This window comes from Poecilia formosa, unplaced genomic scaffold, assembly GCF_000485575.1.
Source record: "Poecilia formosa unplaced genomic scaffold, Poecilia_formosa-5.1.2 Scaffold803, whole genome shotgun sequence".
NCBI classification, from domain to species: Eukaryota; Metazoa; Chordata; class Actinopteri; order Cyprinodontiformes; family Poeciliidae; genus Poecilia; species Poecilia formosa.
Genome location: NW_006800742.1, coordinates 5,862 through 32,854, shown reverse-complemented (window position 1 = coordinate 32,854; position 26,993 = coordinate 5,862). Strand labels below are relative to the sequence as shown.

Genomic DNA, 26,993 nt, shown 5'->3' with positions numbered 1-26,993 from the left:
ATCCTCACTGTTCTTAGGAAGGAGAAATGTCAGTTTGTCTGCAGTAATACTGGAATACTGTGAGACTGAATTAAAACAATACTCTGACCTTGGTGGAACAGTTTTCACATTTCCTCTAAAGTGTACCTATCGTTTTATTGTGCTAATTTTCATAATTTTGTTGTTTGTAAACTTTGAATGTATTGACAGTTTGTACAATTGTCTTATAGTATAATGGTTCTTGAAAAAATGTTGGTAAGACTTTATTTGACTGGGTGTGCATAAGACTGATATGATGCTGTCATAAACATGACATAACTCCTGTTAGGAACATACCAACAGTGTCATGAAGTGTCATTCAGTAAATAATGACAATTTTAATGAGAATTTGCTTTAAAAGTTGGATGAAAGGTTTTATGTTATGTTTGTGACAGTGTCATTTCAGTCTTATGCACACCCCATCAAATAAAGTGTTACCAAAATGGTAATGTATTGAAAGCACAATGTAATTATAGTTTTTGTTCTTTAAAGTAATAACTTTCGTGTTTTTTTTTTTTTTTGCCACACTTAAATTTTCATGTTCATTGTGTTCACTTTTGACGTGTAAACTGATAATTTATGTAAAGCTCCTAAAGTTAAGTAAAATTGGACAATTTCAAAATGTCGGTAATAAAACAAAATATTTGAATTACCTTGAACATCTTGTGTAATTAATCTTTCCATGTAATTGTAGCCTAAAACAATGTAAGTACTGTAGTGTAGTTATGTGTGTAATATACAAAATAGGAAAGTAGGAATAAAGAAGACTTATGAGTAATTAAAATTGTAGTTTATTAGCAATAACAGTAAATCAAAAATAAAAATTAAGTGTAATTTAAATACATTACTAATATATTAGTAGTGTATTTAAAATATATTTAAAGTATATTTTTAATATAATTCTCTTACAGAATTAGTACACTCAAAATATCCTAATCAAGCTCTTGAATAACACATAAAAAGTATACTTAAAGTATACTAAGTACTACTTGAAGTTGTTCCGAAAAAGTACGTTGAAGTATACTAAAAATTGTAAATTAATACTATTAACATATACTAAGCACAAAAAAAGTTGTTCCAAAAGAGTACAGTTTAAGTACATAAATCAAAGTATGCTAAAGTATGTTAAAATTTAATATACTAAAATATACTTTTTTTACTAGGGCATTCTTCAATAGGTTCAGTTCATGAACAAGTTCAGCATCATCCTTTTCTCAGTCAAGCAGACGTCCCAATAGACGACTTGAGCAACAGCTTTCCTGTCACACCTCAAATGTTCCGTCTTCCACCTCAGCCATAGATCCTTGTGGTTCTAAATTTTTGTCTTCAACCAAATCAGGAGATGCTCCTGCTCCCTTTGCCTCCACCTCCCACCCATCTGTCTTTAGAAGTCAGGTGAAGAGGCAGTGGGAGAGACTAAACTTCACCAGTTCCAAATGATGACAGTTTCCAAGCCCTGGAGGTTTTTACAGAGCAGCTCTGTGGGATTCTGCAGTATCTCTTCAACCTTAATCTGAAGGTTGAGAAGGTTCCAGAGCGGCAGAAGATATCTAGCCTTGTCCCAATGTCCTGAAGACACTCCTGCTGGGCCACCTGAGAATTCAAACAAGCACATATCAGGAATCCTTGCAACTTATTTATTGTTGTTTAGTTGAAGTTTAAATGGCATTATAGAACAGTGCCAACAAGCCCACTGTCATTTTGGACAAAGCAGATAGCTATGATGACCATGTTCTTTGATTTCTCCAGAACATTTAACACAATTCAGTCTGATCTGCTCAGTCAGAACCTCCAGAAGACAGGCCTCAACAATCATCAGTATCAGTGGATCCCTGACAAACAGACAAGTGTTTTAGTTTGGCTTGGCCTTGTGTTTTTGAATATTTTCATGACCATCCATGCAGAACCTCTGATGGAACGTTTTCTCAGTGTTATAACGTTTCCCCTCTGTTTTGATGTAGTGAGGATGGTTACATTTATGCAGCTCAAATCTGGTGTCATTACTCAAAATTACTTTTTTGTCTCTATATTTCTTGGTGTACTGTAAGCAGGCTGCTTTGTGGCATTGCCATAGCAACGGCTTTGGTCTGATGACTCAAACATACAGGGCATTTTATTGTGTATCTTTAAACAGCTACATTGCTTTATTTCTGTCCTGGTATTCAGCGGCCTCCGCCCACAAACACCACCACCTCCACCCCCATGTGAGCAACAAATAATGAAGAGCCCATGAAATCAACAGAAATGAGAATAAATAAGTAAATATACAATTAAGATAACAATCTCCATTAGAATGTTCTTTACCACCAGTTCTGAACAGAACACTGGTGGATATTTGCACATTCTGAACTACTAAGTTTCAGACAAGTAGATTTTTTTCCCTCATAATTTCTAGTTATAAGCAAACGGATCATAGGTGAGGATGGTTTTCATTTAAACCCATTTGTATCAACTTGTGTATCTTATTATAGGTCAAAACTTCCACCTTATGTAAACTTTTAATCGAGATTGTTTAGATTCTTTCTGTTGACTTTATTCTTCAAGAGCAAAAACAAATATCACACAACCAGTAACTATGACTGAAAGAAAAGTGAAAAATGGCCTAAACTACAAAGTATTCCTATACTTTAAAGTTTTAGATTAAAAGTTAATACTTTTTAATCTAAACTATTCATTTTTAAAGCTCCTCAGCAAGCCAGCACCCAATTCTTTTTTTTTCTTCTTCTTCTTTTTTTCTCCCCCATCTGGGGACCTTTCACAATTACACATCACCTTTCAGAAATAAAATTCAAACATTATACATTTTCATTACTCCAATTTTCATTCTTACCATAGTTTGAATGAAATAGCTGTTGAATTTGGCTTCCGATCTTGATCTTTAATCTTTGATAATCTGTTCTTGCATTTTTAAGTCATCACCTTGACATTAGATGAAAATGGTCTCAAAACAACAACACTGTTTATCGCAATAACTGATGGGACAATTTATCATTCAGCAAAATTTGTTATCGTGACAGGCCTATTCCCTTCGACTGGTGCGTCAGTGGCTTTTTAGAGGAACAAAACAAAAATATTTCCAACGTCAAACCTCCAGCTTTTCAACACATGTGGTCCATAGTTGACAATCTCTGCATCTGATCCAGTACAGCTGTAGGCAGCATCAACCTCTGATTAAATTGCGCTTTGTGTAGGTTGATTTGCTCCAAAGCAGTAGATGGAAATTACCTTGAATTGCAATTAACTTTTATTTTCTTTTTTGGAAAATTTCAAAAGTTCACTTCAAATTCACATGAAACTGTAAGCAAACATACAACCATTTGACAGCTGTTCTGTCAGCTGTCAAATGGTTGTTGTTTTCAGAACATTTTCAAGTTATATAATGGTAATAAAGGCATAATAATGTAAGAACACATTCTCCGGAAATTTTAAATGAACATTGAACACTGGAACTGAACATTTTAAATAAGAAAAACAACAGAATCAACAAATAAAATACACTTGAAGTCTCTGTAAACAACATTTCCCTTCAAATACAGGGTTAGCTGAGACCAAAGCAACAGACTGGAGACTTTTGTCATCCAGTTTTTAGTAGAGAGAAAAGAGAAAAACAATAAATTATGCAAATGGAAATTATTGAGTTTGTGTTAATTTATCATGCAATTAATTGATTTAATGCTTATTGTGACTGTCCTCATCTGAAGTTGTTAAAGGATCAGCCTTTCATCTTCTGGCTTCATAACAAGTAGTAGGCCAATTGTTAAACTAAAAAAAAACATGCTGTCCACTGAATATAATGACTGTTCAAGCTTTGATGGTAGCAATTGCTGTCAAATGTTTGCAATAACTGGCAGACAGTCTTTCACAGGAAAGTCTGTGGAGGAATTTTTGTGCATTTTTCTCTCTTGTTGAAATGTTTAATCCAGCTGTACTGGCTGGTTTTCCTCCATGTACATCATGTTTTACGTCAGTCTACTCTAAGGCTGAACTTTGACCAGGCCACTCTAAAACCTTAATTTAGTTTATTTTGATTGAACCCTTGAGTGGTTGCTGTGCTTCAGACTATTATTCTGGTGCATAATTAACTTTAAGGTCACAATAGACCAAAGTCCAAAGTCGGTCCTCAAGGGCCGGCATCCTGCATGTTTTAGTTCTCTCCCTAGTGGTTGTAACAACCTCCTCAGCAAGTCAGTGTTCTGCTTAGGCCTTCTAATGAGCCATCATTTGATGCAGGTGTGTAAAACCAGGGAGAAAACTATAACATGCAGGATGCCGGCCCTCGAGGACTGACTTTGGGGACCCCTGCAACACTGACACTCCCCTCCAAGGTTTTGTGTTGAGAGCAGAAATACTGCTTATGTTAGGGAAATGTATCCCTGTATCTATCTTATCGGGATAAATAAAGTCAACTGAATTGAATGGTGATCTTGTTTTTCACAATCTCACAAGTTTGCACTATTTAGTCATTTAAGTTGAGTGGTATTATTGCTTCAAATGTGGGTCAGTAATTTCTGCTGATCACAAAACATCCCAACTGCAAATTATGTCATTTGTATTTAAAAGGTCCATTAAACTAAGTGAAGGTAAAATCATGGGTAACTGATTGTTACCCAAAATCAATTACCCACTTTTTATTCATTACAATGAATACAATGAAAAAGGGCCATGTGTAGACAGTGTAGTGGACATGACAGCGGGGGAGGGGCTTCCAGATGGCTTCTCCAATGAGATTAAGTCTGTTTTGTTGACACTAAAAATAAAGGAGAGTGTTGGCATCATTTTGGAGCACATAGCAATGAAGCTGTTGGGAGAATTCTGTGTCTCCTCAACAAATGCAACCAAATGCACTGCCTGGCCAAAACGATACAAGTCACCACAAAAAAAAAAGAAAAAGGTCACACAGTTACCTTTGCTTGGATTGCCTTTATCTTTGAATACAGAACTCACTCACTGTGTAATTGTTACTAAAAACTTAATCAAATAAAGCAACAATTCACAGACAAAATATCAAAAAATGTTCAACACTCTTTCTATATGACTCTACATTCTTTGTCACTTTTACTGTTGCACTGGAATTTCTACACTGTGGAACAATATAGGGTATTTCTGTTCTAGATAGAGTAAAGTGAAGATTCAGTCAGAAACACGGATGTCAGACTCATTTTTGTCCAAATAAATTAAATGTCTTTATTTTGGGAGGTCAGAAATATCAAATTATTGTGAATTGGCTTTAATTGATAAATATTTGAATAATAAATATTTCTGAAGCATACTGGAAGAAATATCCACATTGCCTTCCAAAAGTGACAGGAAACTATAAAACACTGGAACATTGTGCTGTAGCCTGGCCTGCTTTCTCCTGCTGTTGTTAATTTAATTCAGCTGATGCTGTAGCAATAAAGTGTTTTTACTGTTGTAGCTCAGTGGATGCCAGCATCTCTTAGTGAGAGCCCCGGTTATTGCTCTGATAAAAATTATTTTGTTGCAGACCTGTGTATAAATGACTTGTTTTTCTTACTTTTTACTCCAGTTTATCCACAACTCTTTGTCCAGGATTCTGCATTTGCCTGTCGATCTTATTGTACATACACTCCCGATCAAAATCTTAAGACCAGTCAAAAAATTGCAAGAATTTGCATTTTGCATTATTGGATCTTAAGAAGGTTCTAAGTAGAGCTTCACAATGTTAAAAGAAGAAATCAGCGTAAGAAACAAAAACTTTTGAGCGGGGAATTAATTGAAAACTGCATTTACACTCAAACATGATTTTTTTCAGCTGATCAAAAGTTTAAGACCATTGCTAAAAAAAAAAAAAACCAAAACAGAAATCAAAGTGTAAAAAAAAAGGACTCAGTAATGAGTAGCTCCACCATTTTTGTTGATGACTTCAAACAATCGTTTAGGCTTGATGCCAGTGTTTCCAGGAGGCTAGTGGGAACGTTGCTCCAAGTGTTGAAGATGGCTTCATGAAAGGCATCCACTGTCTGGAACTGATGTCCATTTTTGTAAACTTCCCTTAATGGCCTTAATTTGGGTAGAGGATCGTCCCGTGTCTTGACAGACAGCCAATCAGATCCTGTGGCTCAGAGCTGGTGAATTTTTTTTGGGTCTACCACTTGACTTTTTTGTTCCATAACCCTCAGGATCATTTAAAAAATGCAAAATGACTGTCTTACTGCGTCCAACCTCAGCAGCGATGGCACGTTGTGAGAGGCCTTGCTTATGCAGCTCAACAATCCTACCACATTCAAAGTCAGTGAGCTTTTTTGCTTTTGCCATCAGGAGGTCTTGACAGTGTAAAGACTTGACAGAAAATGACATGGAATCCAGATTTTTGCACAGCTTTTGGCTTTTAAAGACTATGGTCTTAAACTTTTGATCAGCTGAAAAAATCATGTTTGAGTCTAAATGCAGTTTTCAGAAAATTTCCTCCTCAAAAGTTCTTGTCTCTTGCACTGATTTTTTCCTTTGACATTGTGAAGCTCTACTTAGAACCTTCTTAAGATCCAATAGTGCAAAATGCAAATTCTTGCAATTTTTTGACTGGTTTTAAGATTTTGATCAGGAGTGTGTTCTGGGAATGCAGTGTTTGGTATTCAATGAATCCAGTAATGTTGCTCTTGGAATGAATTGGTAAATGTTTAATTGATTTTAATTATTATGCATGATGCAACTGTATATTTGGAAAAGGTTAGAGTATGATGTTGAATTTATGCAAAATGTGTCAATGGCCCCTTTTGAATTATTTTGGTTGCCTCATTAATCCTTGGTGCCTCGCCTTGCTCTCCAGCTTCCATCTCTTCTTTCTCCTTCTGTCTCTTCATGTCTTTTCACAAGAACTGGATTAGTCCATTTTCAGTTGAACCTTTGTTCCTGTAGAGGACTAATCCAGTCAAAATTTTCGATTAAAAATAGAAAAAATTAATGGCTTGATAAGGTAAAGTGATGTGTGGCAAATACTGCATGCAAAAACAACAACAACAAAAAGGTTTTAGTTAAAATTGTTCATGTTAAGTTAAATGCATGTTTTAACCAGCGGTGCATGTTTTGATTAGTTTACTGTTAAAGCCATTGAATCCGATGATTGTTGGCCTGCTAGTAAGAGCCACACTGGCACAGCGGAGGGATGTTTTACTTTGAAGGAGTGAGAGTCCAAAGTGTGTAGCGGGTGGGTTTTTTGTTATCATTTATGGTCCAAAACAAACATCCACATTATTACACATTTCTGTTGTAGTTCTATGCGGGGATTTATATACCATTAATTCACAACAAATTTTATCTCAAGGCGCTTTACAAAAAATTAATTTCAATTCAATTATAAAAACTAGATTTGCAGGAATTGATTGTATAATATGCAACACCCACAATCCCGCTGTGAATTTTAGGCCTTGTCAGCTGGCAGTTTTTGGATGAGTGCATTGCCCAGTTGCACACTGATGTGGCTTGGGAGGAAGCTGGAATTGGACCTCAATTTATCTNGAGAGTCCAAAGTGTGTAGCGGGTGGGTTTTTTGTTATCATTTATGGTCCAAAACAAACATCCACATTATTACACATTTCTGTTGTAGTTCTATTCGGGGATTTCCTGGATTTATTCAATTCAGTATATTTATATACCATTAATTCACAACAAATTTTATCTCAAGGCGCTTTACAAAAAATTAATTTCAATTCAATTATAAAAATTTGCAGGAATTGATTGTATAATGTGCAACACCCACAATCCCGCTGTGAATTTCAGGCCTTGTCAGCTGGCAGTTTTTGGATGAGTACATTGCCCAGTTGCACACTGATGTGGCTTGGGAGGAAGCTGGAATTGGACCTCAATTTATCTGACTGCAAGATGGCTGCCCTTCCCAATGAAGCACATTCAACCCCCAATCACTCCCCAAAGAACAATATAGTCACATTACGGGTCCAAATTTCAAAATAGAGCCAGTGATGCAGACTGGTTCATTCTTCTGTTATGTTAGCACTTTGATGTTACTCTTGTTTTTATACCTAAAGGTTTGCCTTACACTTGGCAAGATATTCCTAAGGTGTTCAACATTTCTGTCCTTGTGGATTTGGAGAAATTCTCAGGGAACTTACAGTGGCTGCCCAGTAGGTGGCGAATGGCGGCTAGTCTGCCTTCCTTAGCCACATACATACAAGAAAGCAGCATTAAATAGCTGTTCACCACAGACACAATTGTGTATGAAAAGGGTTCATACAGCTGTTATCCATCTAGTGCTTAGAACAACATCAACTTCAAGGTCATTCATTGATCCGAAACAGAAGTTCTGCTGACATGAGGAACTTCTGCTTGCTCTGCTTTACTCAGTTTTGTTGTTTTTTACCTGACGGATGTGACTCCCACTGACAACCTGCAGCACCTAGTGGCCAAATACACAGGCAGCATTAAAGCAGAGGGTTTAAGTGAACCCTCTGCCAGTGAAACTGGTAAATATTATTTGCAAGGTAAAGTTATTTATGATGTAAAATAAGTTTTTAAGAAAGGAGGAACAAAAAACTGTACTCAACAATGAAACGAGCAGATATGAAAAGATGCAGAAGTTAACTTCTCATGCAAAAATTTGCACAAGATTTTTGCCTCATGCAAAAATCCTTTATTTTTGATCGGACTAGCGTAAGCTTATTTTTCTTCTCTGCTACTTAGAAGTTATGAGCTAGAAACATTCATTTAGTGGACACTAAATCAGATGCAGATGTCAGTTTGTTGTTAGTTGTTTCTTCTGTTTTCACATTTATTTAAAAAAGCAAAGAAAACAAGAACGAAAGATTTGACCGTCATAACCAATGTACCAACAAAACTTAATCATGGCCTGACTTCAGATGAATGGATGATTTACTTTGTGTTTGCTTGCAGAAATACTGCAGTTCTATATTGCAAGGTAAATGATGTCCAACTTCTCTATTGACTGTTTTTTTTTTTCTTTTCCCTTTTCAGATGCTTGTCAGGTGGAAGGGAGAGCTGGTCTCAGTGGAAAGGCAGTAGGTTGTTGATTTTCTAACAGCCTCTGCTGTCCCCTGGCTTAATGGGATCTCTTATCCACGCCACGCCGCTGTCGCACGTCTGGAGTTTCACTTTCCTTTCCCTGCATTCATTTGCCTCCTTTCCATTGTTCTGTTGCCCAACCTAAATGATTGAAGCAGTCTAATCCAAAGAGCTAACAGATTAGAGAGCAGAGATCATCCTTTCAATTTGTTTATGTGACTACAGTATTCTCCCACTTCATCCTCTCCTCTTCAGTAACTCTTGCCTTCTTGCAGAAGCGATGTGCAGGGTGAGGGGGTTTGCCTGCTTTTAGATTTTTTTCTTGCCTCCACCTTGTGTCTTCATGTTTTGGGGGTTCCTTAGTGACCCCACCCTCTGTCAACCACCCCGCACCTATTGCCACCACGGCCGGCCACCCCAATCGCCTTGTTGCCATGCCGACAGAGACATTGGCTCCTCCCCTGCCAAGTAGCAAGTCTGCTGGCCCCACCACGCCCTTCAGTTCCACTGTACCTCTTCGCATCCTGAACAAGGGCCCTGAGTACTTCAGACGGCAGGTGAAGTACTGCCGTAATGTCATTGTTGTGATCTTAATGAGGACTCCTGCAGCTGAGGTTGAAGGTCAGATTAGTTTTGGCCTTTTAATAATTTCTTTGAACCATTTATAATGGTGAAACAATGATGCGTTACAATGTGGTGTCCATAGTTACTGCTCTGACCCTACACATGTTGAATGATTTTATTTTTAAAGATCTATTTTTTCAAACTTCTTCTAATTTAAAAGTGATTTTTAAATTCATTTCAGAGCTTAACAGCTATGTGTAAATTGTTAGAAATAATGTTCGTAGATGGCTAATTGTAATCCTAATTGGAGCGCTTCTTTTTTTTTTAAATCACATGTCCTGTTTTAGCATTCCATGCAAACCATATGAAGAAGCTGGATGACTCTTCATATGGCATCCAGCTTCATATGAAGAAGATGAATGCTCCCGCCTGGTAAAAACCAGCCCCTTGTTCTACATGGACTGTGGACCCTTGGCTAATGATAATTCAATAGTAACTTCAGGGGATGGTGTCCTAATTGCATGATTGACTTTATTAAATTACGGTTGCCCATGATATCATGTGAGACAGGTTGTATTATGTAATTTGAACCTGTGCTGGTATGACCTCTGACCTTTTGGATTATGTAACCGTGATTGTGTGTGTTTATGGACATGTGTTGTAGAAGTGTGTGCTAAACTGTCATTTGTACTTAAGAGGAAGGTCATAAGCCTTCCAGCGCTCAGCAGCCCGGAACTGCAGGGCGGGCGGCCTCTGTTCCTCCACAGACGCCCTCTTAGCGTTCTACCTCAGCAGGAATCCGCCCGACAGGAAGGCAAGGAAGCACTTGAGTAGCAAAGACACACAGGGCTTACACTACTACTAGCAAAGGTTGAGCCTGGAATCCGGTCACCCCACCACCCAGGTTTCACCCGGCACTGAGGATGGAGAACCCCATCCTCAGTGCCGCCCATTCAAAGAACAGGGAACTGTGCCCCCATATCGTAGCACTCCTGCAGAATGATGACCTTCTCAGCGTCAGAAGTCCTATTTTACTGCCCAGGGTTCAGACTCCATTCAAACTCACAGAGAACATCTTGGGTAAATTAAAAGCCTTTGGAAAGTTAAGCTTTGGAGAAAAAGCCTTTAGGAACCTGCTGTGGAAATGCACTCCTGTATATAGTTAAATGTCTCTGGGCAAGTAACATCTTGCTGGGTACTGCCTTTTGTAACTTCTGCAAGAGCTTTGCCACAGTATCTGACCACTCCTTCTGACAGAGTTGGTGAATATCTTTCAAAGAAGTTGGTCTACTGGCACAGACCCAACATCTATACGTGTCGTTTTCAATAGGGCTGAGGTCAGGCCAACATTATTCCAGATACTTGATGTTTTTCATTTTCCTGTTGGAACACCCAGTTATCCACCTTTCAAAACATTTGACCATCTCACAGTTGATCTAAAGGTGAAGGAGAAACCTGTTGTTTGTGTGATGCTATTTACCATCATTCTTGAGAGTTATTAAAGCCCTTTGGCTTTAAATCTTCACTTTGACTTCCTCAAACATACTTGTGGTCATTGTAGCAAATGTTCTTTGGTTAGAACATTTCATTGATCTGATTGGTTTTTTGCAGAAGTATGCAGTAATTGGATCATACTGCTTTATGATGAAATGTTTATTTTTCCATGCCTGAAACTATTTACATAGAATCATTCATTTTTAATGTGTTCTCAGGCGGAGCCAAACCCAAACCGCCTGAGTGCAGTTGAGAGACTGGAAGCTGACAAAGCAAAGTATGTCAAGAGTCAGGAGGTCATCAATGCCAAGCAAGAACCAGTCAAACCGCCTGTCCTGGCCAAGCCCACCGTTGACCCTTCCATCCTGTCAAAGAAAAGCCCTGGGATTGGTGGAGGAGGGAACGGAGCCGGGACCCCTTTCAAAGCGTCCAATAACAACGCAAAGTCAGACACATGTGCATCCAGCTGTGGCAGCGGCAAACGGGAGAATTTAAATCTGGAGATCTTAAAAAATCTGCTGAACTCATCATCGTCTTCAGCAGCAGGTTCTGAAGGACTGTCAGGTGGAGCTAAAAGTGCCGTCCTCATGAGGTCATCAGCCAGAATGGCCCGAAGCTGGACACCGTTGGGGTGAGTCACTGCTGACAGTTGCATATTGTCTGGAGTATTTCTAATGCCTGTTACACTGAGTTCTTCTAATTCTGTCTCTGATTTTAAAGCTAAGATTTGAACACAACACTAACAAAAAGCTGAAAGATATTTTTTTACTAACTTTGAGCTTACACCTCAGCAAAAACTGTTGCCTGATATAAAATGATTCTGAATTTGATCATTGGAAGATTGTGAAATTCTGATAGGAGAAACTTTGCAGATATCTGGAGGAAACCAAGTCATTCTAAGGTCTTTTTATTTTGTGCACCACCTGTGAAGGCTGTTTTTAACATCAGTCATTTTCATAAAAAGCAATTATTTATGAACTGTCCAAGTTTTTCAAACCTTTAAGTAGCAGTCTTAACTATTAAAATGTCTATAGTTTTTTTTTCATTTTATATATGCAAATTGGAGACTATTATTGTCAACAATAAAAATCACTTATTTTTGCTATGTATTCTTTATTACTATTATTTTGTAGTAACTTTTTAGCTACTACAAAAAGTTACTATTTTTTGTAACTTATTTTGTCAAAAAGCCTTTGTTCATGGTTGATTTGTAAAAGCAATAAAATGTGGAAAAATCCAAGGGTGTAAATACATTTCATAGGGTACTGCATATATCTGGAATTTTATGTATTTACAGTACATGGAATTTCATCCAGTGGAAATCAAAACATTAAGAACCAAATGAATGGGAATTAAATTGCCAAAAACTTTAGTGTCTAAAAAATGAACTTTGAAAGGCAGTTGATGGCTAAAAATTAGGAAATGATGCAAAAGGAAATCATGAATAAATGACTTTAAATTACAAAACATGCACAAGTTTTTACAACATTTTCATCAACACAGCCATTGTTATGCATACACAATTTTCCAGAACCAGGACAATTTGCCCAGAGAGGGTTAGGGTGACTTAGTAATATTTTCAAAACAATGGAATATCTAAACGGGATTTTTGACCTTTACAAACAACTATGCCTACAGGCTAAGAGTGAAGACCATTGCAGCATTTGATGAGCAGAATTTCTGGAAAAAAATTGTTTTAGATGCTGCAAAGATTCAGGAAGATCTTTAAATATCCTGTTTTTTTAGTGATTCAAATGAGTGTCAGTTATTTTACATAGTAGTCCTAAGAAGAAGAGCAGTTCTTTTATTTCAACTGAAAGGGGAAATAGTAAATGATATGTACTCATATAGCACTTCATCAAGTCCAGAGGACCCCAAAGCACTTCACACAGTGACTTTCGTTATTGCAGAATATGACTCTTTTACCAGCAACAGAGAATATTCAGAGATTTTAATTACAATGTTTTTCCAAAATAAACATTGTTAATTTAACAATTGCTATTTGGGATAGAATCTTAACCTTGTGCAAGGTTGCCAGTGCTCTATGGCTATGTATGTTTAAAAAAAACAAAAGTAACTGTGTATAAGTTCTTGACGTGTTAAAATCTACGTCATTAATTAAACAATATATATCTTCTGGAAATTTAAATCAGGTTTTGTTGGAGCCAAACGTGATGTGCTAGTATTAGCACGTAATGTGCTAATACTAGAAATTCCTAAAACTGTGTCCCAGAATAACACAGATGTGCAAGGCACAGAGTGTAGCAAATTCAATAATAGAGTGATTACTATAATAACATTATGCTCACGTGTAGGTCCTCTGTGGTCACTTGTGTTTGTGGTGCTTTCTAATACTCTGTTTCTGTTTCTCCTTCTAGGATGCCACTAACATACAGATCCACCATGACTCTTAATGAGCAACCTTCAGACTCAGCTCCCAGTCCGAGCACCTCGCATTCTCTCAGATCCTTCTCTCACTCCTTAAAGGTCCCCCCAATGGCAAGTGGGGGGCGTCGCACTCCACAACAAGCAGGAAACCTGAACCTTAGCAGACGAGTCCAAGATGAAAGAGGATGTGAAGGAGGAGTTGTCCAGCGTTCTCATTCCCCACTGCCACCTCTCCTGACCTCCCACTCATCATCTGACCTCCTGCGACTGTGCAATGGTAAACCGCTGCGCACCAATCAGTCTAGCAGCTCCTCAGCTCCACCCCTCCCTCCCAAACCAAAGCCCACCTCTCTCCCTCCTGCACTGTCCTTGTCACTTCCACGTGCGCGTCCGCCAATGTCACCTACGCCCTGCAACAACACAACCCCACAGTCTTTGCCATGTGACTTTGGAGACCCTGCTAGTGCATCAGCCGAGTTGAACATTGATCTGGAGCAGGGTTCAAACGTGACTCGTCGTTCGTCGCTGCACAGATCCAAGTCAGACCTGTCGGATCGGTATGCCCGGGCCGGAGCGGATGTGGAACGCTTTTTTAATTATTGCGGCCTTGATCCTGAGGAGTTGGAGGCAGTGGGTCCCGAGAACTTTGCACGGGCCAACTCGGACATTGTCAGCCTGAACTTTCGATCAGCTTCTATGATCTCCTCCGATTGTGACCAGTCACGGCGATCTTCCAATGACGGAATATCAGAAGAGGATGAGGGGGAGGAAGAGGAAGAGGCTGGTGAGCGCGTCCCCTATGGCATCTCAGCTGTGGAGCGAAATGCAAGGGTTATTAAATGGCTGTATAGCATTAAACAAGCAAGAGAAACACAAAAGGTTTCCCATGTTTAGATTAGGTTCATGTGGACTGTGGATAATCTCTCCCATGGCTCCAAACTTGTAAGGTCATGTCTAGCCGGATTTAAAGGCTAAAGAAGAAGAAAATTATTTTAGTTTTAAGAATGAAGGACTGAAGAGGTGGTCTAAGAGTTCATATCAAACAAACAAGAGGTATGAAGAGAATACTCCAAAATACAGAAGAAGGTGAACAGAACCAAACGTGGACAGATGTCGTGATAAAGACTCTGTCATTTTCTGTTTCTCTCTGAAAGCCTGACTGACATCTCAGTTGCACCACAACCAAAAGCATGATACAGTGAGCTAGAGAATGGATCCACTCTGTCAGAAGTGTTTAGCACACTTCAGTCCATCATACATTAATGTGACTGACATTCCAACAAAGTGCAGCCTGATGTCACTTCCCTTTATTCCCAATCCGTTTGGCCAGTTTAGCTTCCAGTTCTGCACTTTCCACACTTAGAAATGGCCTTCAGTCTGAAACATCAAACTGGAAACAGCAGATATCAGTATTGATGGTTTTATTGGTGCCTGGAGTAGTTGTTAATTATACCAATTAATTTTTTTCCCAAACAGTATGTACACCAAAAACTCCTTTATGTTCCAGTTCCATGTAAAAACAATGACATATTGTGCTGTCCTACAATTCTACCAGAGGTATTTGCATATGTCCATCTCTGCTTGACTTACTTAACTAAGCATCATTCGAATATGTGAAGATTTTATAATTATTACTTCCCACAGAGTATTTTTCTTACCAAAACCTGTGAATGAAGTAAGACATGAGAGCTTGTTCACTCTAAATATAGAATGATGTGGTTTTCTTCAGCTGAGTAGCCGTAAGAAACCGATTTCAGACTGAAAATTCTCTGTGTACCCTGCATTCCACCAGTGATGCTAACTTTCAACATCTGTATGAAATCCGAGAGTCTCCATTAAAAAACAGGCAAGAGCTATTTGAGTGTCGTCACTTTGGTTCAGACTTCGTACAGAGGAATGAGAGGTGGGTTCAGAATTTGATTCATACTGTATTTATGCCAAAGGGGGAAAAATGTTGTAACTCATGTCATCTAAGTCTCTTTAAAGAGTAATTCTGGTTGATGATTGCGTCGGTAAGAATAATCTCCAGTAGCAGCCTTATTTAAAAAGGCTTCTGACTGACTGAAGGTTGTTGCTGTAAAATGGTAAATGACTTGCATAGCACCTTATCAAGTCCAGAGGCCTGTAAAGCACTTCACCACATTCAGTCATGATGGAGAGGAGCCACAGCTTCCAGAGGTGAGGCTGCCAAGCACCTGTGCCACCAGGCCCTCTGACCACTACTTATAGGTGAAGTGTCATGTTACTGCAATGTTGCCCAAGGACACGACAGTGGTGGAGCCAGGGGTCAAACCAAAAACTAAACAATTGTGGAACAAACTCCTACCACTATCACCACCATTATCCCAACATTCATGAGTGTCCTGACATGCTAATGGCTTAATTAGCAGGCAGCAGACAGGATACTCTACAGTAACATGGATTACACCATCAGTTCTAACCAACGCTTGCTAATCTACTTCATTTGCTTTTGCCAATCCTCTTTAAATCTCTGTTTGGCTGTATGGTCAGAAAGTGAATGGTCAGGGTTATGATCAATGAAAGAGATGGTTTGAGAGAGAACTTTTTTACTTCAAGAAGACGTCCAGCATTGCCACGTGACCTAGACCTCATGCTAATCCTTTGCCCTGCCAAGTAAAATTTTCTGGATCCATCTCTGCTGCTTGTCAACTCTTGTTGAATAAATACAACTGCATCTCAAAACCTGTAAATATGCAAAGTTCATTTATTCAGTTTGAATAGTGAGAGTTGCATTCATTACATGAGGCATTTTTTTGTCTTCATTTTGATGATTATGCATTACACACCTAATACAAACTTAAAATTTTGTTTCTCAAAAGATGAAAATATTACATGAGTTGAATAATGAAAATGTAAGATGATGAAATATGTCTTGGCCACACAATCATGGGAAAGTCTGGTCAGTTAGAAGTTGTCATGCAGGCAGCCATTAACACCATTATCAAGAAGGTTAGGCTGTAAAAGGTCATTGCCAATGGCAGTATGTGTGTGGATATGTATGTAAACACACACACAAAAAGTATATATATATATATATATATATATATATATATACACACACACACACACTTTTTGTACTACTATTACTATTGTAAGGACAGGAATATGATCTTAAAGACCTGTTGGGAACTGAAGGAAACTTCGATGATATTTATAGATTAAGGAAAGCAATATTTATTTATCTTCATAATACAAAATTAAAAATGGAGTTTTTAATAGCTGTCAAGTAGTGATGCTACACACTCGTGTACAGTAGGTGGCGGTATACACTGAAAGTTGTTTGCGATCTGCCACAATAGGAAGAAAAAGAAGAAGACGACGAGGATCTCTCCAAAAAGAAATTCCTGCTTGAAAATGTAGATATTTCTCTTACTTTTAAGTCCGACTCTATAATGTTCTTAAGCGTGGTCAGAGTTAGCTGTAGCAGTAAGCTGCTTGTTCCTCTGCGACGTTTTGCTAGCGGCATGTAAAGGAGTCTGGCTGGAGCTGGAGCAGAGTTATATCTCCGATACAAGTACCGACTCCATGGGTTCAGAGGTATGTACTCGTTTTGTAGAAGTACAACAAGATGTTGGAATCCGGTTTTTTAGTAGAGAGGATGCTACAAACTCTTAAACCAGAACTTTTCGACATATTTTTACAACAAGAGGCACGCGCTCACTCCCATGTAACTGCAGCTTTCTTTAATCCGTTTTGCCAGGACTGTCATTACAAAAACTATATATTTTGTGGTTTAGTTTGAATGTGGTTTTCTGTGTGTGTGTGTGTGTGTGTGTGTGTGTGTGTGTGTGTTGGTGTGTGTGTAGTCCCTCATTCTCTCCATGTCTCGTCCTATCAGACATGAGCTGTAGTGTCCTGGATGAGGAGCAGTTCCGTCGGTGCTGCCAGCTGCTCCTTCAGCGCTCTGACCAGTTGGGGGATGGCTGGAGCTGGGAAGCCGTTCAGGTGAGGAGGTTGTACTTCCTCTGTCACTGCGCACACAGCTGAAGAGTTAAAAGGCATTATGGTATTTTCTTAATACAGGGCTCAGAAGAGGGCTACCTCAGAAAGACTGCGCTAAGGTCAGTTCCTAGTGACTGGGGTCCACTTCATGACCAGGAGGGGTTTAGTTTCCACCCACAGACTCTGTGTGACTCTACTGGACATGAAAAGGAAGAAGTAAATACTTGTTTTACTTTGAAGCATGTAAAGATCACAGAGTCAGACATACTGAGCTCCACTGTGTCTGCTCTTTCACAGCAGGACCCAGCGGCCTCCACTGGTTCTGACTTCCTCAGAGCTGAAGAAGAAGATGATGGTAGCTGCACAGGGACTAACAGCAGCAGCCTGGTGGTTCAGTACGAGTATCACATCCTGTTCTCCTGCAGCTACGGAGCTCCTGTCCTGTATTTCAGAGCGTTCACTTTGGGTTAGTCACACAGAAAGCAGCATCTTACATTCACTCTGCTTTTTAGCAGTGCATTAAGTCAACATTTTTAGGAAACAAAATCATTTTTTGATTAAAGGTTTAGAGTTTTCATAACTAAAGGTTCTATAAGAGTGCTTGGTTATTCCCGCCTGAAACGGCCCCCTCCCTAGCCTCTGAAGAGAAAGTCAAACATTAATTTTTGACATTTATAAGGGGAGTATTAAAGCTTGTTGCAATAACTCCAGTTTGACGTGAACACCAGCTGAATCAAATCATCACCGTCCTGGATCAGAGCAGGCTACCCACAGAAGCAGGTTGGTCTGTGCTGACTGGAGTAGCCAGAGGAAAGTCATCTGCAGGCATGATGAAGATATAGGAAATAACAGCAGCAATGATTTTAGTTTGCAACCCTTTCTTTGAATGTAACATATTAGATTATTTTTTAACTTGCTGTTTTTGGATGTAAAGAAACTGAAAATGGCACAAGATTTTTTTAACCACAAGCACAAAGCAGATCTCCATTCTGTTATGAGAAACCCAAAGAGCAGCTCTCAGAACTCCCACTCTTGTGGCAGCTTGTTGGAGTAGCTCTGTTACATTATCTGCAATCTATATTTTTTATTATGTTTATGCAGTTGGCAGATCAAAGAATTTACAGGTGATGCAGTTCATGTGTAAATACGCTACTTCATAGGAAGATCAATAGTCAGGTTCTGTCAGACACAACAGACAACATAGAAATGGAGATAGAAGCCAGTAGACGCTCTGTGGGTCTTCAAAAGTTTCTTGAATCATTGTATAACTGGACTGTTATCCAAGACTTGTGAGTTAGCTGGTTTTAGCTGACCAGCTAGTCTGAGCTCTAGATTTTCTCTTGAGCATCATCGATCACTTCACTCTTCACAACTGTATCTCTGCTGACTTTGAATCCTTCATGACTCCTGCAGCTAGCTGTTAGCTCTCCTGCTAGTCTGTGCCGCCATCTGTCTGAACTCTATTCTACCTCAGCTGGAGCCAAACAGCTCAAAGTAAATCTGCACAATGTTTTTGACTGACTGGCTGTCTGACAGAAAGCAGCACAGTCCAGCTCCTGTCTGTACACAGACTCATCATCGTCCTGCATCAGAGCAGAGACAGAGGAGTCGCTTCAGGAGTTTGACTTCCCGGCCTATTGAGGTGCAGTTATCTGTGAACAGAGCATGGCAAATGATGTGTGTTGCAGAGGATTTACATTTGACCTTGGGTGTAATTTAGTGCTTTATGTGTTTTTTGCTGTTCTTTCTCAGAGGGGAAGAGCCTGGCATTAGAGGAAATGTGGAGCACCATCCACCCAAACTACAGGCTGCGTCTTCAGAACTGCCCTCTGAATGCAATAAGTCAGCAGGTAGGAACTCCCAACCTCCTCCTGGTGCCCAGAGGTCTCTGTGAAGCTCTGCTGAAACCTCATTCTTAGTGTGTGTGACAGGAGCACCCCTTGCTGGGCCAGCCGTTCTTTTTCCTTCACCCATGTAGAACAGAGGAGTTCATGGGACTTATGCTGCAGGCTGCTCAAGATCAAGGCAGGTAGGGTCATGACCTAGTTCCTAGTTCTCAATCCAAGAAAGGCCCACTGCTTAAGAACGACTAAGATGATGACATTTTGCTGATGATTCTATGCTCTTCCTGTCCACTTTACCAAACTCCTCACTTCCACCTTCCTCCCTCACTTCCTGCTCAGCTGAAATGAAATCCTTGTTTGCATCAAACTTCCTTAAACTTTTCAGTAATAAAACAGAAAACATGATGTAAGATGTGTTTTTAATAAATCCTGTAGCTGTGTGTGTTGAGTCAGATAATAAAGCTGCGTAGGTTTAAGTGCATGTGGTGTCAGTGTTGCTTGAGCTTTCTTGATGGAGTGCAGCATATTGAAGGTGACCTGCAGGAACTTCAGTCAGGATAAATTATGTTGCTGTTAAAACAAAAGTCCTAACACCTTTGCTAAGTGAGTAAATGTAATACTTATGAAGTAAAGAGGGAGTTTTCAGACCTGTTCAAGGCCCTGATTTTCAGACTGACTGGTTTTAGGAACAATTATTTTGGGGACTTATGATGGGAAATATTTCAATATGAGGCCAAGTAATGATCAAAGAATAAAAGCTTTCAGTTTCCTTTATAATAATGAGGTTTCATCAGTTTGAAACCATTTTAACCCATTGACTTGTATGTTTCCATGCCAACAGGCCAGTGAACTATGTGCTGTCATGGCTGAGTGTGGTGGGGCCTGTTGTGGGTCTGGATGTTCCTCTGCAGTACTGCACACCGCTCCATTCTGCTGTTTCACTCAACAGCACAAAACCCGACTGAAGCTGAACACACACCTGGAGATGTCTGTCTTGTTTTTCTCCATGTAACTATTTCTAATACCCAAAATAATTATGTTGGTATGGTCATTAAAATGGTTCAAATGAGGGTGTGTGTGTGTGTGTTTCACAAACTAAACTTAATTTTCATTTTGTAAACTGAAGACTTGTGTATATTTTTTTATGAAGTATTGTTCTGGAGTTTTCTTTAGTTCCCAACTTCTGTCAGTAATCAGATTACTGTTATGGAGTCTCTTCCACATTTAGCTTTGTTTACTTATAGCTTAGATCTATTTTTATATACATATTCACTGTAGGAAACTTTTAAAGAAGCCCCATTTTATTTTCTCTTACATTTTAAAATAAAAAAGCAACAGAACTTTTGGTAAAATAGGATGGATACACACCATGAGGTTTGTTTCAAATGAAAAAGGAACTCCACATAGTTTCTAACCCAAGAAAATATATCAAAAATATATTTTTAGTACTTTTTGAGTCATTCTGTCAATGAAATTCAATGCTACAAATCTGAAACCTGCACTTAGAGGTGCTGGTCATGAAAAAAGTTTATTTAAATCAGTAATTTCATTCAAAAAGTGAAATTTGTATATTATATTCATTCATTACATACAGATGAAGATATTTCAAATGTTTATTTCTTTTAGTGTTGATGATCTTTACTACTAATAACTCCAAATTCAGTATCAGAAAATTTGAATATTGTGAAAAGGTTTGATATTGAAGACCCCTGGTGCCACGCACTAATCAGATAATTAGCTCAAAAAACCTGCAAAGGTTTTTAAATTGTCTCTCAGACCAGTTCTGTAGGCTACACAATCATGGGGATGACTGCTGACTTGACAGTTGTCCAAAAGATGACCTTTGACACCTTGCACAAGAGGGCAAGACACCAAGGTCATTTCTAAAGAAGCTGGCTGTGCACAGAGCTCTGTGTCCACATACATTCATAGAGAGGTGAAGGGAAGAAAAAGATGTGGTAGAAAAAAATGGACAAACAATCAAGGTAACCGCACCCTGAAGGGGATTGTGAAACAAAACGTGTTGAAAAATGTGGGAAAGATTCACAGACAGTGGACTGCAGCTGGAGTCAGAGCTTCAAGAACCACCACACAGACATATGCAGGACCTGGGTTTCAGCTGTCATTTTTCCTTGTCAAGCCACTTGAACAAGAAACAGCATCAGAAGCATCTCAGCTGGGCTAAAGACAAAAAGGACTGGACTGCTGCTGAGTGGTCCAAAGTTATGTTCTCTGATGAAAGTGAATTAATTCTTCATTTCTTTTGGAAATCAAGGCCCCAGAGTCTGGAGGAAGAGAGGAGAGGCACAGAATCCATGTTGCTTGAGGTCCAGTCAAAGTTTCCACAGTCAGTGACGGTTTGTCTGTCCACTGTGAGGTTAAAGGTCAACGTAGCCGCTTACCAGGAAGTTTTAGAGCACTTCAGGCTTCCTGCTGCTGACCAACTTTATTGAGATACAGATTTCATTTCCCAACAGGAGTTAGCTCCTGCACACAGAGCCAAAGCTACCAGGACCTGGTTTAAGGACCATGACATGCCTGTTCTTAACTGGCCTGCAAACTCACCTGACCTGAACTCCATAGAAAATCTCTGGTCTGAGGAAGATGATGTGATACATCAGACCCAACAATTCAGAAGAGCTGAGGGTCACTAGCACGACCTGAGCAATGCCACAGACTGATGGACTCCATGTCACGCCGCATTGCTGCAGTAACTGGGCTAAAGGAGCCCAAACTAAGTACTCAGTGCTGCACATGCTCATACTTTTAATGTTCATAGTTTTCAGGTGGCCAACATTTCTAAAAATCCTTTTTTTGTGTTGGTCTTAAATCATATTCTGATTTTATTAGATAAAGAATTTGTAGTTTTCATTAGTTGTCAGTTTTAATCATCAAGATTAAAAGAAATAAACATTTGAAATATGTCAGTCTGTGTAACAAATGGATATAGTATACAAGTTTCCCTTTTTTGGCTGGAATTGCTGACATAACTTTTTCATAATATTTTAATTTTATGACCAGCACCTGTACATGTATGTTATCAACAGCCATTCTGGAAGGTCTTAGGAGCCATTGCAGGTTACAGACCCAAACTTTAACCATTAAAGTTAATGCAAACCCAAATATTTAGTAATCTTTGAAGTTTGCTGTACCCTAAGTCAGAAAATCCTCCCTGAAAGGACAACTGTAGATCAGGACAATGCTTTTAGTTTAACAGGATTTAAAAACAGAATTTAGTTCAAATGTTACTAATGGTGTAGTTGGGGTGTAGAGCAGATCAGCCACATGAAAACACTTGCTGTGAGTTATGACAACCAACAGATGGCGGCAGAAGCTCACAGGTGTGGAGAGAAAGACTTCAGGTTTCTGAAAGCTTTCATCTGAATGAAAGTTGATCATTTATGGAAACGACTGGGGGAAACATTTAATGTGCTAGAATATGTCAATAATAAAACACCCAACACTAGATAATCAATATTAGATTTCATTAGTTATTTTTATAGTTGGTGTTAATTGACAGTGTAAAGTCATTTTGCTGATTATGGCAGACAGCTAATGAAAACCATAAATTCAATTGATCATAAACTGAGAACCTTAATCTACATAATCAAAGAGAAATATCCTGATTTGATGATAGCCCAACAGAGGCTCTCCATCCTCAATTGACCATGGCTCACAAACTGTCATTGCTAAAGAAGTTCACAGAGTTCTTTGTCCACAGCATGCTAAGAAAGGTTTAGTGGAAGGAAAATGCATGGTTGAAAAAGGGACACAAACAACTGTGATAACTGCAGCTTCGATGAGATTGTGAAGCAAAAGCCATTTGAGAGTTTGGGGAGATTCACAAGGTGCTGACTGCAGCTGCAGTCAGAAACCAAAGTCTGAAGGAAACGAGGAGAGTCAGCTGAACCACAGGCTGACCCCCTCCATGCCCCACCTCATTAACACAGTAACTCAAGCAAAAGGAGCCCAGACCATGTGCATGTACTGTACATATACAGTTACTTTGGATACACATTTAGTAAGCTCACAATTCAGGGTTAATATCTTTTTTATATATAACATTAGCCTTCAAAATGTATAGAAACATGTTTTGAATGGATCACCATGAAATTAATAGATACAATATGAGTTTTACTTTTTGAGTTCAATTACTGACATAAACCTTTTGGAGGTATTCTTTGTACTATAGATACTCTGATTTAACTGTAATCTTCAAACAGAGGCTGGGTTAGTACCTCTTGTTTCTCCAGAAGGAGCCCAGTGGGGGGATGTAGACTCATACTGGTTGTACTGGTGGAGGGGTGTGGGGTTATCATTGATGATGGTAGATCGTCACCTCACGCCTTTAAACTTGTGGGATCTTAGTTCCAGTTTGCCACACAGTCTGATATTCTTCTCCAGTCAGTCACTGACTGACACGACCTGCAGAAAATCTGTAAGAGATCTTTGACCGGACTGAGTGGATTTTCCTGCTGTCAGCAAGTTTCTCTCTCCAGGACTCTGACACATGATGGAAGAAGTCCTTGAAGTAACATTTGAGTCCAGGCAGTCCTCATCCCATCTCAGCAGTCTGCATCCTCTGCCCCCCTCCCCCCTCCCCACCGAGCTGTCCTCTCTGTTCCTTCTTGTTCATTCACCTTGGCTGTCTGGCTCTGTGCCCTGGATTAACGGCCATTCCTTCTTCTGAGAGCAGGTACCCTGTGTTCAGGACAATACAAACACTTTAGATCACTGCAGGGCTAAACTGTGTTGTTATAAAATGTTCAAATTACATCAAAGGGCCCTTAAAAAGGTCTGGAATGAATCAGAACTGTTTAGTGACAGTTATGATCCTCACCTTGACCTTTCAGGAACTGTTAGAACACAGAAGTAATGTGAATTGTGGAGTTGGGAAGAATCCAGACATGGGACATTTCCAGAGTATCATCGTGTTCCTAAAGTGGAGAAGAAGTACTGCTACTGATGGTAATGTTTTGAAGGAACCCACCAGTGAAACTGCAATCCTTTCTCATGCAACTGATTTTATTAAATATTTACAAAACAAAGGTGTTTGATTTACTTCATTTAGTCAATGTGAATGAACACCTGCTTCATCAAATGTAAAATTAATATTTTTGTGACGACATAAATAAATTGAGTTGAAGTTTGTGAACTATAAACCAAAGATGTTGATCACAGTAACATAACCTTGGACAGTCTGGTTGGACACAAAGGTCTTAAATCACTCAAGTCTAGGTGACAATTAAATGTTCACTCTGCCGTCTATCACACGTATCCTTCTGGTAGCTAAAGACAGTTTCTTTGTTTCTGGTTTTGAAGACTGTGAACAGAATAGATTCATTTGCCACATGCAATGTTTACCCAAAGGATTTATTACAACAGAGATTAGAAAGCGTAGAGGTTGGGGGTGTAGCACAGTAATACAGCAGTATGAAGAGGGAGAGAAGAGGACCCAGCATTATTTGATGAATACCTTCACTGCAAGTATTCATCAACCGTCACTCGCTCCAATAGGATCCATTCTGATCCATTATGTCAAAAGAAAAACACAGTTTTGGATTCACTCTAACCACATCCTTCTTAAAACAATTAGAAAGTGTTCATCAGAATGGTCCACAGTAAGTGTCAAATAAATAGAATGACCAATGAAATTTTAAAACAGCTCCTCTCAAAGGCAAGTCAAAAAAATTGAATAGAATAATAAGTATATGTCAATAAAAATATAAAAATATTGTAGAAATACATAACAACTGGGACATTAAGAAAAATGAATACATAAATGATCAGTTTATAGATGGATTACCTGTGTTCAGGGTAAAAACAGCTCTTGGGTAGAAATAGTTTTTTTGTGGGGTGTGAGGGGTCCTTGGTGATCAGCTGGTGATCTTTGTCACATGAGAAGCTAATCTGGGAGCTAAATTCCCACATAATACACATCGCTTTTTGAAACATACATATCAAAGCTGAACTGTTGTTTTTCATTTATTTATTTATTTATTTATTTATTTATTTGTTTATTTGTTTGTTTGTTTGTTTGTTTGTTTGTTTGTTTGTTTGTTACTAATAGTTCATATTTGTTATTCTTTCACCCTTTTTACTTTTTTAGTCAGTTTGATTAGGTTCTTATTATTTTGTGTTTAATTGAATGTCACTGATCAATTTTTATATTTTGAAGAGAACTTGTTTATTCTATAAATCAGGCTTTCAGTTTGAAAATTCACCTTTTTTGTTCCGTAATATCATACTCCACCAGGCAGGTAATCATAAAACTACAAGTGAGAGTAAGAGCTGTTTGGCTATTAATTTATGATCATCAGGTAGTGGCCTTACTTTTTATTGTATTTAAAATCATTAACTTCAATAATTGTCCATGTCTTTTAGTAAGAGTTATTCAAAGACAAACCAAAACATTATTGTTGCAAAACAGATGCAAACATCAAAATGTGTAAATGTTTGACTCTAATTGAAAAATCTCATTTCGAACCTTTGTTACAGCAGGGAAGATACTGACTAATCATAACCTCTCATCACAACCCCACTTCATAGAGTAAGAGTACGCATCAGTTGCATGTTATCCAGTGTACCGTTCAGCCAGCATTTCCTAAACACATTAGAATGTCCTGCAGCAGGAGAAAGACAAGGAGAAATTTTAAAATTACAAAAGCGGCAGAGAAAAAACCTCCCTTGTTCAGAAAGCAGTCCTGTGTACTCATGCAAGACTGACCAGCAGCCGGGGAAGCTAAGCTCCACTGGAGTCTGTGAAGTTAGTCAGCGTGGCCCTGCGGGCCCCTTTCACTCCGGGCTTATCCATAGCACAGTGAGCAGAAGGATTAAAGCAATAAGTGATAGCAGTGAGCAGGCTCCAGGCCCTCTCGACCTGCTGTGAAGGGCCACGACCAGAATGGTTTGATCGGGACCAAGAAGAGGGTTCTGTGTGAAGTGACTAGTTTTCTGACTGTGTAAACACAGATTTATATTAAAATTAATTAAAAGATTAAAATGAACCCTTGCTTCACATATATTTGGTGACATTACAATCTAGCACCTATAGCTGTCAAACACATTTCATAATTTTCTGCTTTTTTTCAGGTGAAACATGCTAACTGTTGCACCTTGTGTGAGCTAATATCTGAAAACTAACAACTAATCTCTTAGTCCTTAAACTATTTAGCAAAATAGTAAAAAAAAAAATCTTTTCTCTAAGACATTTTTTCTGACAACCAACAGGATCCTGTCCTGGTCAGGGATAGAAATCCTGAGCAGGTGGACTGACTGTAGACTGGACCTCTTCAAATAAAAGAAACAAAAGAATTCCTACTGAAGATGCTGTGATTTACTTTAATAAGCTTCCATTAGTTTACTGAAACAGAACCTGATGTCACAGTTGTGTCATCTGATGAAGGACAACTGGTTCAATCGTGGTGATAAGATGGAGCAGGTAGGCTGGAGAGAATCTCCCAGTTTGAAGTTACACCTTGGCTTCATTTCCATGACTCCTGAGCAGGGCCGTGCAGAGACCACTGAAGGGGCAGGTGCTCAACAACAAAAAAAGGGCACATCTTACCGCCTTCACAACGGACAGAATAAAGCCTCACAGCTTTCAGAGTTTAATAAACAATGATAAATTACAAAATTGTGAGAGATACAATCAAAGCTAACAAACATCTCTATATAGAGCATAACACTATGTATATGTAAGATATTTTATTAGTAATTTCTTTCTAC

General features: G+C 38.8%; 2 protein-coding genes and 2 long non-coding RNA genes across 7 annotated transcripts in view; 2 read left to right on the top strand and 2 right to left on the bottom strand.

Annotated features, from left to right (window-relative positions):
- Positions 1-15,314, top strand: part of fam110b (family with sequence similarity 110 member B) — a 22,347-nt gene extending 7,033 nt beyond the window's left edge. The window contains exons 1-4 of one of the 3 annotated variants that reach the window (XM_016666824.1): positions 8,292-8,456; positions 8,965-9,569; positions 11,289-11,701; positions 13,449-15,314. In XM_016666824.1, the coding sequence (XP_016522310.1) occupies positions 9,447-9,569; positions 11,289-11,701; positions 13,449-14,352 (1,440 nt within the window). In that variant the 5' untranslated portion in view covers positions 8,292-8,456; positions 8,965-9,446 and the 3' untranslated portion in view covers positions 14,353-15,314. Of the gene's footprint in view, positions 1-8,291; positions 8,475-8,964; positions 9,570-11,288; positions 11,702-13,448 lie in introns of those variants that run through there. The other 2 variants (XM_007543358.2, XM_007543357.2) reach the window with 2 other exon arrangements.
- Positions 15,315-16,774: 1,460 nt separating this feature from the next.
- Positions 16,775-20,335, top strand: atg10 (ATG10 autophagy related 10 homolog (S. cerevisiae)). Of its 2 annotated transcripts, none has more exons than XM_007543355.2 (7): positions 16,775-17,016; positions 17,318-17,424; positions 17,503-17,637; positions 17,719-17,887; positions 19,174-19,271; positions 19,353-19,446; positions 20,107-20,200. In XM_007543355.2, the coding sequence occupies exons 2-7, from the start codon at positions 17,320-17,322 to the stop codon at positions 20,112-20,114; spliced, it is 609 nt and encodes a 202-aa protein (XP_007543417.1). In that variant the 5' UTR covers positions 16,775-17,016; positions 17,318-17,319; the 3' UTR covers positions 20,115-20,200. The 2 variants fall into 2 exon arrangements, with proteins under 2 accessions (XP_007543417.1, XP_007543415.1); XM_007543353.2 differs by having other exon boundaries at positions 16,776-17,016; positions 19,353-19,450; positions 20,107-20,335.
- A 3,327-nt stretch (positions 20,336-23,662) lies between these two features.
- LOC107834853 (uncharacterized) lies at positions 23,663-24,534 on the bottom strand. The gene is made up of 2 exons (XR_001660678.1): positions 24,106-24,534; positions 23,663-23,966 (listed from the first exon to the last, which is right to left on the bottom strand). It is a non-coding gene; the product is annotated as an uncharacterized LOC107834853 (long non-coding RNA).
- Positions 24,535-25,441: 907 nt separating this feature from the next.
- On the bottom strand, positions 25,442-26,618 carry LOC107834854 (uncharacterized). Its single transcript, XR_001660679.1, has 2 exons — positions 25,993-26,618; positions 25,442-25,888 (listed from the first exon to the last, which is right to left on the bottom strand). It is a non-coding gene; the product is annotated as an uncharacterized LOC107834854 (long non-coding RNA).
- Positions 26,619-26,993: the final 375 nt, after the last annotated feature.

Excerpts from the sequence above, each read along its gene's own strand:
- atg10 (XM_007543353.2), top strand. The coding sequence starts at position 17,320 with ATGAGCTGTAGTGTCCTGGATGAGGAGCAGTTCCGTCGGTGCTGCCAG. Across the intron at positions 17,638-17,718 it reads CTGGACATGAAAAGGAAGAA|CAGGACCCAGCGGCCTCCAC; the intron begins GTAAATACTTGT and ends GCTCTTTCACAG. Across the intron at positions 19,451-20,106 it reads GCTGCTCAAGATCAAGGCAG|GCCAGTGAACTATGTGCTGT; the intron begins GTAGGGTCATGA and ends CCATGCCAACAG.